This window comes from Setaria viridis, chromosome 9 (genome assembly GCF_005286985.2).
Source record: "Setaria viridis chromosome 9, Setaria_viridis_v4.0, whole genome shotgun sequence".
Classification (NCBI taxonomy): Eukaryota; Viridiplantae; Streptophyta; class Magnoliopsida; order Poales; family Poaceae; genus Setaria; species Setaria viridis.
In genome coordinates this window covers 29845587-29857802 of record NC_048271.2, presented here as the reverse complement: position 1 = coordinate 29857802, position 12216 = coordinate 29845587, and the positions used below count along the sequence as shown (strand labels likewise).

The 12216-nt window shown below is 46.2% G+C and overlaps 1 protein-coding gene across 1 annotated transcript; it reads right to left on the bottom strand.

Moving 5' to 3' along the window:
- Positions 1 to 652: 652 nt before the first annotated feature.
- LOC117835883 (uncharacterized) lies at positions 653 to 1554 on the bottom strand. The gene is made up of 2 exons (XM_034715206.2): positions 1184 to 1554; positions 653 to 1026 (listed from the first exon to the last, which is right to left on the bottom strand). Exons 1-2 carry the CDS (start codon positions 1346 to 1348, stop codon positions 922 to 924), a joined length of 270 nt encoding a protein of 89 aa, XP_034571097.1. The 5' UTR covers positions 1349 to 1554; the 3' UTR covers positions 653 to 921.
- Between the last annotated feature and the right edge of the window lie 10662 nt (positions 1555 to 12216).

Sequence of the window (12216 nt, the reverse complement as noted above, 5' to 3'; positions counted from 1 at the left end):
ATCCACGGCATCAACAGCCTGGACTTCCTGGCCATCCCCGATCTCATCCGCCAGATCTTAATCAGGTGGTTCTGAGCAGACAGAGAGACAGTACCAAATGGCAAATGGGGGTGAAAATCAAGCAAAGACCAAAGATTATGTGGAATGGATGAAACAAATACGGGAGGGCAACACCAACACATTTATTTCAAAAAAAAAACACCAACATGGTAACATGGACAGCAAGCTGCCACATAACAGGCCTTCCCACCCCTCCCCTGCCTTCGCCATCATCATCATCAGATCACAATCCACAGGTACCGTCACAGATCTTAATCTCACTCAGGACAAAGTACTAGCTGTTTGTCTTTCCAAACCACATATATATTTAGTAATCCTTTCATCCTGGGATTGGAAGTGGGGATTTTGCTAGTTGCACGCAAATAAAAGTGTAGCAAGATGACATGTGAAAGGGTCAGTTCAGTAATTCCTCCTTTTATTAGATTCTAATTAGACGTACCCATTTTCTGTTTTTATTGTATATGTAAGTGCAAAGGATGGTGGTGGAGAATAGAAAAGGAGGCAGTTGGGCAAAAGGGTGGGGAATGTTCCAAGATGCCATGGAGTGGAAAATCAATCGATCAATCATGCTTGTCCAAACAAACAAATCAGGTGATGAATAATAATGGAACATAGTATTAAGAGTATGTGCTCAAATTTACATGCCGCTTATAGTCTTAATCCTCTATGTCTCTCAGACACGCACACGGACACACTAATCATCGTCATCAACAACAGGAAGAAGAAAAACACAGCACCGAAGAAAAAGGGGAAAGGGAAACCCCAATTTTGTCCTAACAAAACTCGGTGGCCTAAACGCCACCAACAATAGATCGCCGAATCATGGCGCGAATTTACCACCGGAAAAGACGCGCGCCGTTTTCAGCGGTGCGCCGTGACGAGCGTCTCGATGAAGCGCAGCCCGTCGAACCGCGGCGCGAACCTGTTGCCGCCTCCGCCGCGAGGCTTCTCCCTCGACGCCGGACCCTGAGATAAGACAGCAATCGCAACGGTCAGTCAATCAAACGCTAGTGTTCCAACACGATTCCTCCAAATCGGGTCCCAATTTGCGGGAAAAGGGGAGATTCCTGGCGAGAGGGGAAAGAGGGATCTTTGATCCCGTAGTAGAGGAGACGCGAAGCACCTCGTGGACCTCGTCGTCGTGGTGCTGCCGCGAGAGGAGCAGCCCGTCGCACCTCCCGACAGCCGGCGGCGCGGGGGCGTCGCAGTCGCAGGCGAGGAGCTCGGCGCCGGACGCGGCCGCGACGGCAGCGGCGGACGCCACGGCGGCTGCCAGCCCCCAGTTCATCTCCCCTCCTGCTGCTGCTGCGGCGGCGGCGGACTGCGGGGGAAGCTAACCGCGCGTCGGATTCGCCGGCCGGTCGGCTGGCGAGTCGGGCCCGACCGTCGCAGCGAAGGGAGTCGGTTCGGTCAGGTGTGAACGCGCGGGGCTTTGCTTGCTGGCGACGAGTACGGTAGATGGAGCGGCGGCGTGGGGTCGCGTATATATGGGGGAATGGGCAGGAGCACGGGTGAGCCCTCCGGACCTGGCGCGCGGGATTTAACCGGATTGGAATTTGGCGTCGGCGGGCTGGGCGGTGGGGCCCGCTTGTTTGAGTGGCGACCCGCCAACGAGTGCGCGCGGGGGGCGATGGCCGAGTGGGGATCGGGATGAATTGAGCGGTCTTGGATTGGACGCCGTGGATCAGGTCGCCTGCGTGCTGAGGTAGGAGCGACGGCGGGATTGGCCCGTAGCAGAGGCTTGTCCCCGCGGTCCCTACTCCATCGTCTCATTGACGAGGCGCTGACAACATATGGGGGAGACGGAGTGCTCAGTGCTGGACGTCACCAGCCACTGCATGCTCTCTCGGCTGCACATGAATTACAGGCGTGATTGGTTGCAGAGGGTGAACGATACAGGATGGAGGGATGGTACTAGCCAGCGGGATGCCCTGATGTACTTAGTTTGGTTGCACATTATCATCATCCTGAATTAGTCATGCTATTGTTTGGTTAAGACGTCGTTTGAAGGCAGGGACTAAAGTTTAGTTGTCACGTCAAATGTTTAGATACTAATTAGGAGTATTAAATACTCCCTCCGTACTCGTACTAGATGTCGTTTAGGATATGATTGTGCATACCAAGGAGTGATTAATTAGGGGATATTTTTTCTTGTCTACCCCTATTAAATAGGGCTGCGGGTGCATTCTATATGAGAAAACTTCCCAACTCATATGGCTAGCGCATCGAGGCTTGGCTCTGGCCAGCCGAGTTCGACTCCTGGCCACCGCACTTTTTTGCTGCCGTCTTCATTTTGCATGGCACTATTTTTGCCATGGATGGCGCGCGCTCAGATTCGATTTTTTCGGCCTGGACTGCATGGCGCGCGGAGGGGAGCCTGCATGGTGCTTGTTTTCCAAATTATTTGCTGTGGCGCTCGTACCATGGCGCGTTTTTGCCTGCTGCGCCACATGACCGACGTTTGGGTCACCTGAGTGCTTATTTACTGTGCCAACTTGCTTTCTCTCTTATCCACGCCACTTCTTCTCTTGTTCATGTACTGAGTCATATTCTCTAGTCTAGCTATACATGGCCGATTCATTTCCTATGTTCGATCTTAACAAGCCTGTATCCGAAGACAACAACGGCCTGTATCTGCACGAGCCTAAAGATGACGACGGAGACGCTGCGTTTGATCTCAACGACCCTCCGTTGGAGCATGGCGACAATATTACTTCCTCTCTTGTGCATGTACTGTGCTATCTCTTCCTCTCAATTGTTTCTCATATCATTGCTTCTTATTTTGACAGGATTTGATTTGAACTTGCCACCAGATGAATTTGGTGCAGTGGTCGGTAATTTCTTTTCCGTTTGTTCTTTTAATTTTTTGATTATTTTTAATGTAAGTCGTGGCTAACAAGTGATTCTTTTTTTCTTTTACTAGAACATGCTGCTCCCATTGAAGCAAACAATCAAAGAAAAGAAATGACAGAAGACGTTAGAAAATAAGTTTGTCAAGTATTATTGGCTAGAAGCAAGAATGGAAAACTAGCCAAGAAGGATACAAGAATTGTTGCTGGTCAATTTGGACTGCACATTCGGTCAGTTCAGCGCCTATGGAAGCGAGGTACTCACCAACTTGCTCAAAACATTCCGGTTGTGGTTGCAAGTAAAAAGAAGGGTAGATGTGGCCGCAAGGTAGTTCCTCTTGATTTGGAACTACTACGTAATATTCCTCTCAAGCAAAAAATGACCATAGAAGATGTGTCTAGTAAACTTGGTATGAGCAAAGCTAGGATACAAAGGTATTTGAAAAAAGGTTTGCTTAGGCGTCACTCTAGTAGCATTAAACCATACCTCACAGATGCTAACAAGAAGACTAGGTTGAAGTGGTGTGTTGACATGATTGAGCAGGGTTTGGTTGATGATCCTAGATTTAAGGATTTTTTTGACTTTGTGTACATTGATGAAAAATGGTTCTACCTCTCTCAAAAATCTGAGAAATATTATTTGCTACCCAAGGAAGATGAACCACATCGAACCTGTAAAAACAAGAATTACATCCCTAGGCTCATGTTCTTGTGTGTTGTTGCTCGGCCAAGGTTTAGGAATGGAGAGTGTGTTTTTGATGGAAAAATAGGTTGTTTTCCACTTATCACTTATGAACATGCTGTTAGGAGTAAAAATCATCTTCGTGGAGAACTAGTAATCAAGCCAATTACTTCAATCACAAGAGAGGTGATTAGAGATTTCATGGTAAACAAAGTGCTGCCTGCCATTCGAGCCAAATGGCCAAGAGAAGATGTCAACAAGCCGATTGTCATACAACAAGACAATGCACCTTCCCATTTGAAATTGGATGATCCTATTTTTTGCGAGGCCGCTAAGCAAGAAGGGTTTCACATTCGCCTCATTTGTCAACCACCCAATTCTCCGGATTTTAACATTCTAGACTTGGGGTTTTTTCGAGCTATTCAAGCTATTCAATACAAGAAGGATGCAAAAATAATAAACGATCTAGTTCCAGCAGTTCAACAGGTAATGATCAATTGTTTCATACAACAAGATAATGCACTTGTTTCATTGTTTCTTGAACAACTAATTGATTGATTTCTTCAACACATTTTTTAGGCATTCCTAGAGTACTCTCCATGGAAAGCAAACAAGATTTTTGTAACACTTCAAACTATTTTGAAGGAAGCCATGAAGATTAAAGGATGCAACAAGTTGAAGATTGCTCACATGCAAAAAGAAAAACTAGAGAGAGAAGATAGGCGGCCATTGCAAATCTTTTGTGAAGCTTCATTGCTAGCCGAAGCTATTGCTAGCCTTCTTGCAGTAATTTAGAAGAAGAGATGCAAGCGTGTTAGTCTTTGCACCATGCTAGCCGAAGCAAGAGTACTATTAGTAGCAATTAATTTTTGCATGCATGTTAAGTCGATAGAATGGGACATGTACCTTACTGTTCTTTTGCATCTTGCTTCATCTTTGCATCTTCCAATTTCTTCATATTGTGGATCTCGTCCAACTTCTTGATAACGTCATCAGGTAGCAGTATTGTGTCACCATCCATTTGAAGTTTCTCCACATCAGTAACATAGAACTCACAATCAAACTTTTCCATGCCATGCAACCAACTTGCTGGCAGATTGTAGTCTTCATGTAAAAGGCCACAACACGCACACTTGCGAGTGTGGCGGCGAGCTTGGAAGCAGGCTTCTCCGAAGACGCCGCAAGCGTGGAACGTGACACAGCGAGGACACAGGGACTCGATGGAGTCGGGCACCATCTAGACGGAGTCCGGCACCACGTCGACGGTGTCGAGCGCCTTGACGGAGTCTAGCGACTCCACGGAGTCCACCGCCTCGACGTTGTCCAGCGTCTGCTCGATGGAGTCCATCACCTCAACGTTGTCCAGCGCCTGCTCGACAGTGTCCAACATCTCAACGGAGTCCAGGGCCTCGACGGAGTCCAGGGCCTCCTCCATGGCGCGAGCGAGCTTCATGGCACCGGTGGCGAGCGTGTGCTACATGAGACGAACTGGCGGCGAGCGCGTGCTGTGGGAGGCGAGAGTGCGTGTGATGAAGAGCCTTGACACGAGCGAGCGTGCACAAAACGAAGAGCTGTGATTAATTCATTGTCGAGCCATGCTGGCGGCGGGCGTGCAGGAACGAAGCGTCAAGGGCTAACGCGTCCATCTGGTGCCCCATGCAGCTTGGGCGACTTCCTTTGCGAAAACGAGCGGCTCTCCCAAAATGACGTCTAAATCGAGTACGGAGGGAGTATAGGTTAATTATAAAACCAATTGCATAAATGAAGGCTAATTCGCGAGACAAATCTATTAAGCCTAATTAGTCCATGATTTGACCATGTGATACTACAGTAAATATGTGCTAATCATGGATTAATTAGGCTTAATAGATTTATCTTGCGAATTAGCCACGGCTTATGCAATTAGTTTTATAATTAGTTCACATTTAGTCCTTCTAATTGCTATCCAAACATCCAATGTGACCCGAACTAAAAATTAGTCAATGGATCCAAACACCCCCTAAATTGGATGGACCGTTTTCGTGTATGAGTTGAAACAAGAGGTTTTATTTTGTAGGATGAATGGCAGATGTTCAGAATACCCCAGGACCATTTTGGTGAGGTTACCACCAAATGTTGAGTAGGATGAGTAAATAAAGCGTTCTGTTTAGCCTAGCTATCTTACAAAGATGGTTGTACATAAATTATTTCCAAAGAAAGCTAATCCCTAGAATAATAAAAAGCTCCACCACAATGATGATATGGAGCCATAGTGTTGTGTTGACCGCCATTTGTGCACCCAAAATAGGAACTTGGGCATCTCCATCACCAGTGAACTCAAGAAAAGATGTAGTTGCCTCTTCTTTGGAAGTGAAACTATTGTAGTAATAGTTTGGATAACTGTCACCGGTTGATGGCATGTGACCCAATTTGCATACACCCCAGCCTTTCTACCTTGGTAGACAACATACCAAGCCATTGTGCCTTATAATGAAAAGAAAACATGATTCAATTGTAAGGTGTAGTATGATCAAAGAAATGGTGGTAAAGATTGGCCTCAGATTTTTTTTGTTTTTGCATCATCCCCTGACCTTGAGCTTGGAGCATTACTGACCAGAACTCCAAATAAATTGCAACAAGCAAATTGTCAGAGAAGAAACAGAAATATGATCAACAACACATGAACAAACAATATCCTAGTACCTCACAAGCTCAAGGTCATCATATGTTACCCAGCAAGATCACTAGGCAAAAATTGAATCATCACAAGCATATGGTCTTACCTTGAATACTAGTTCATTGAAAACCACCAAGAAAGAACATACAGGTAAACAAGAAATCATCAATCACAACAAGGACATAGGTCCATCACACCACAAGTTCAGGTGTTCATGGCTACACCTCACAGCCTCCTCCTCGTCACTTCCTGAGAATCACACATCCATCACCATGTGTCCTATGCTATACAAAAATATATGCAGCCTTGGACAGGCTTCAAATGGTGTCTCTATCATCACCAATAGTGGTTAGTGGTAACCCCAAAAGTTAGACTATAGCATATACAATTAGCATGGCTACTTGCAAAAGCACAGATGCCAATCAGATGGCATCTAGGAGAAGTATGCTTGGCTCAGGTAGGTCCTGAGCCACGGGATCCTATGGGCTTCTATCATCTGAACAAAGAACATGCCTTATGCTTTGTTCTTGAGCAAGTAGACAAGGGCACACATGAGTGCCTCCTATCAGTACCTAGGGCAAGCCATGACACAGCCATACAGATCCTCATGGACCTCATTATGATAAGGAGCATTGAGGGCATTTGCAACAGAGGTAACAGCTACAGTCATACCACGCATCAGTTGGTATTCTTCCTCACACAACTTCCTCCTTTTACCACCTCTTCCTTCCTTGTCTTTATCATCACTACCCTTTGAGTTGTCCACCCCATTGGATGCTTCAGTTGGTTTGCCATAATCAGCTTCAGTCCCACCTAAGTCAGTGGTCTTTGATCTAACATCTCCCTCAAGGTGGCCAAGGTCAGTTGGTACACCTAAGGGTTCATTGGAACCCATGGAAAACCTACCTGTAGCCTGGCTAGACCCAAATATGGCCTCCATCTGAACATAGTTATCAATAGGGGTGTTCAAGAACTTAGCATCAGCAGGGTGATCCTAGTTGTGCAAACAGATAGACATATAGTATAACAGTTAGACAAAGGGCAACAATTACACATAAACAGATGGACATATATGGTTGTGGCCTAACCTTGGTATGGCAAATCAAATGCTCCTCCTCAAGGACTATCATGTGATGCTCCTCATTCCACAAAGCACCATTGAGATCCTTGAGCCTAACAATCTTAACCCACCTCTGGCGCCATTTGCGCTGGTGGTTGTAAATCTAGTTGGTGGTGACATTGACCTGAGCAAATTCAGAAACCATCCTAGCAACTTGCCTAACATGAACCTCCTTTAAGCCTTTATCAGTTTTCACCCCTTGCCCAACCAAATCATGAAACCTCCTAAGCATGAAGGTAGACTGAACACTGGTCCACTGCATGGGCCCCCCAGCCTGGACTCCATTAGGTGGAGGGGCTGCTGGATTGGCTTCCTCCCCAGCTGCCACCCCACCTTGAGCTCCAACCTCATTGACAACACCAACAACATTGGCCCCAAGTTCCTCACCCATCTCAGCCATTTCCTAACCACAATTAGAATACCAATTATATCTACAACAACATAAGAAAATGTACTTAATACATAAACACTTGAAACAACAAAAACATTAACATCAAAGCAAATGAAGGTTCATGATTGCAGATAAACATCACAACAAAGTGTCATAGGTCTCAACAAATATTACAAGTTCCATCAATGCTACTTAACAGTACATAAACCCCAGGTACTTCATTGCAATATTGGATATAAACTCTAGAAGAACCCCTATTCTGCCACATTTGTGTAGCCCATGCTTCCCTCTGTTGTACCCAAGTTCCATTGTTAGGACCATGCTCTGCCTCAGAGGTAGTGTCAGTGGAGTTTGAAGTCTAAATAGCTTCAGTGGGGACATGTTCATCCTAACCATACCTAAGTATCCAGTTGTGTAGAAAACAACAGGCAAGAACCAACTTTACTTGGGTTTTGTAAGGGTGGAAGGGCTTGTTGTCAAGGATCCTGAACCTATTCTCGAGACCACCAAAAGCCCTCTCTACTATCACTCTAAGAGAAGAATGCCTTAGGTTAAACAACTCTCTTTGGTTTTGTGGTCTGTTGGAACCAAACTCCCTCAAGTGGTACCTTGTACCATGAAATGGCAGCAAGAACCTAGGCCTGGCTGCATATCCGGCATCCACAAGATAGAATTTCCCTAGACAATGGAATAAACCGACATGGTTTTATCAGTTTAGTGGGTGCAATTAGTTTGCCATGTTGTAGATGTGTGATGTATGGTACCTTGTGGGACTCTAAGGCCATCAGCCCTCTCTAGAGCATCAACCAAAATTAGAGCGTCATGTGCAGATCCCTCCCAACCAGCAAGCACATATGTGAACCTGAGGTCAAAGTCCACTGCTGCCAGAACATTCTGAGTGATGGTGTGCTTCCTGCCTCTAAAGGTAGCTTGCATCTTCATAGGTACCTTCTAGATTGACTCTAGTGCAAGTGGGAGACTGTTGGAGGTATGCCCTAGAGGCAATCATAGAGATGATGATATTCCATTTGTATCCATGATTTGTATATTGTGTTCATTGAATATCCATTAAAGGCTACTTGAATTGATTTGCAATTATGTGAATTGTATGTGAAACTCTTTACTTGTATGGTTATTCTAAAGTTGTCCCTAGTCGGAGTTCATGTGAGGACACACATGAATATTAGACTAGCACATGTATTAGTTGATGACTTTGTTTCACAAGTCATGGACATGGAGATGTTGAACTAATAATGTGGACACATGTGGAGACATGTGCTAGGACTGACCCAACATGAGAAGTAGTTCTCTCTTTAAACAACATATACGCTTTGTCCTTAGACCTGAGATTGTTGCATGTATTCAAGATGTGGATCGACATACTTAGGGGCTATCAAACGCTACGCCGTGACAGGGTAGTTATAAAGGTAGCTTTCGGGTTTGTCAAGAAGCATGCGATGAGACATGGTCAATCAAGATGGGATTTGCCCCTCTCTGATTGAGAGTGATATCTCTGGGCCCCTCGAGTGATCGGATCCGAAAATGCATGGCCATGCTACGTACGGTTAAGAGTTAACCTACAAAGGGATTCCGAATCACAGGATCGAGAAAGAGTGGTCGGCTTGAAGCTAGACCAAATATCGTGAGGCAAAGGGAATAGCATGTATATTATATTGTGATGGTTCGTCTGATATGATCTTCGTGTGCGTATAGGAGTTGGCACGTCTTGCTAGAGGCCGCTACCGACTATTAGGCCGAGTAGGAGTACTCGGGCCATGTCTATACGTATCCGAACCCATAGGGTCACACACTTAAGGGGCTGGAAGCCCAATTCGGATGTGATCCGAGTTGGATTAGGTTTAGAAGTACTAATGGGCCTCGGACCCAGAGGCCCGTTAGGAACCTCTATAAATAGAGGGGTGGGGGCGCCCTAGGGTTCACACCTTTTGGCGAAACACATCTGCCGTGCCTCCCACGCCCTCGCCTATTGCAACTCACGGATCTAGCAGTCCGGCTTGCGACGCTTCCTCCCTGCATGTGTGGATACCTTGGAGGTGTTGCGCCTGCAGCCCTTGGACGAGCCGCCGACGAGCCACGACGAGCCGAGGCGAGAGGGCGATCTTGCTGCACGTGGACGAGCTGCTGAGGAGCTGCTGAATGTTGACGTGATCGACTACGTACGACTACGTTGATCGACTACGTACGACTATGTTGATCGTCTTCGCTGCATCAACGCAAATCTACATCTTCCGCACCAGTAGTGCATCGAGTGGTAATCCCGTGATCCTTATACGGCAGTTCTTCCTGGTTTTACGCGGTAGAAATTTTGATTTGCACTAGTGTAGCCTACCTCGTATCCCTACACATAGTAACTCTAGCTAAGACATGTGTCCCATCAATTGCTCCTATGCAGTCCTAAATCAAGTAAACAAATAACCATATCAAAAAGTTACTACCATATGGGTTATTTAACTTAGTTGCATTCATGAAAAGGCCACCAACCTTGAAATATGGGTACCATCTCCTGCTGGCATGGATCCTAGGATGCACACTAGTGGATGGTGAAACAATCAACTCATTCCTCAACTCACCAATTGCATACAAGACCTGGTGAAAGAACCTACTAATAGTCTTTGGTGACCTTCTAAATGTCATGTTAATCACCCTGAACCGCTGGTTCTGACCAACAACATGCAAGAACATTGCAACTTGTTCTTCAACAGTGGCATGTATGTTGTCCACAACCAACTGTCTTGTACAAAACAAGTCACACAGTTGGAAAAAAGGTGCCCTTCTCATCCTTAGCAGGTTTACACAATGGACATCATCAGATTCATAAATGAATCCTAGGTTACTGATCCTCTCTTTGTCCTTCTCTACCATGGGTCCATAGGTAATGGAGCGAGCATCCTAAGCACTCCTCCTAAACCACATGAAAAACCATGCAGCCACTGTAGCAACCACAATAGCAGCCGCCCAGCGCCTAGCTTGGAAATCCATGTCTACCAATACAATGCAATGTTAATTAGAATTGAGTACAAGCACTTGGGGTCATGTTGTTAAGCAAGCAAACATTCAGAATTAAACAGTTATCCAAGACACGGCTGCCACACCCGATGGTGCTCCTCCGGCAGCAAGGATTCATCATCGACCTAGGCACTTTGCTCAATAATACATAAATCAGTAAATCAGGGGGTGTGGGCATATGGTGCGGGTGGGGGGAACCAAACTAGGCCAAAGTGCACGAGACAGTGCAGGATGGTCCCTAGGACACCCCCCTCCCAGCTACTAATCACGCCCTACATGCGGCTACGTGCTCGGGGGAGGACGAGCGATATCATTTGACTTGAAGAACCGCATGACGTAAATGGCCATGGGGTTCATTTTTTCCACAAATAAGAATTGAGGTTGGGATAAAGAAAAAAAGGAAACTGAAGAAAGGTCATAGTTGTGGTTGTGGGAAAACTACTTGAAGACAGGATTAAATATTGTGCGGGGTCTTTGTTCTATTTCACATACATGATGTTAGGACAGACTACTATAATTAATTTGTCCTCGACGTTATATATTTGATGAAAACAGAATGAGTTAAACAATACGGGTTCATAATTTCATATACATAGAACTAATGAGACTCATGAATTTTTTTTAACGAACCACACAAGATAGTGCGATTTTATATTGATATAGCAGAAAAAAGACAAGACTATAGCCCTAGGAGGCCATAGGTAGGAAAAAAGAAAATAAAAGAAAAAACAGCTCGACTCGCCCAGTTGGATTGGGACGTCAATGCGGGTAACCACCTAACTCAAAAAAAACTGCTAAAATCGACCGGTTGAATTGGGACATCAACACGCTCATGTAGTCGCCGAAACTCTAAGCGTGACTCCACGTCAATGGGGAACTAAGAAAATAGATCGCACCTCACTGAGAAGGCCACCGCCATGCAGGACCCTTCACTGTAGTGCCGCTGCAACATCACACTCCACCCGATAGAGTGATACCACTAGATCTGGACCTCTCACAGGTTGCCTCGTAGTCGCCATCACGAAAACACAACGCACGGGACCCAGCCACTTCCGTCGTTGGACTCCACCTTGCTCTTGTCACCTCTAAGAGACAATGCGCGCGGGGGCCTCGCCACGTCTGCCACAGTACTCTATGTCTGGGATCCGTTTCTTTTGTCGCTGTCCAAATGGTAAGAGATGTTGCCTCGCTTCCCAAGGTCACCATCAATCCTCCAAGAAGCCGCTGCCACAGGTCGACTTCGCCTTGTTGCTCAACCCATGCACATAGCCTCCACCGTCGCGCCAGCAAGCCAAAGAAGTCACTTGCGCCATCTTCCAACGATGTACCACACCGAAGTCGCCCAGCAAAGCTTAGCAACCCGCCACAGTCCGCTGCAAGCCTAGTCACCCCACGATGTTGTTGCTGCAAGCGTCGTCCTCTGACGCAGTC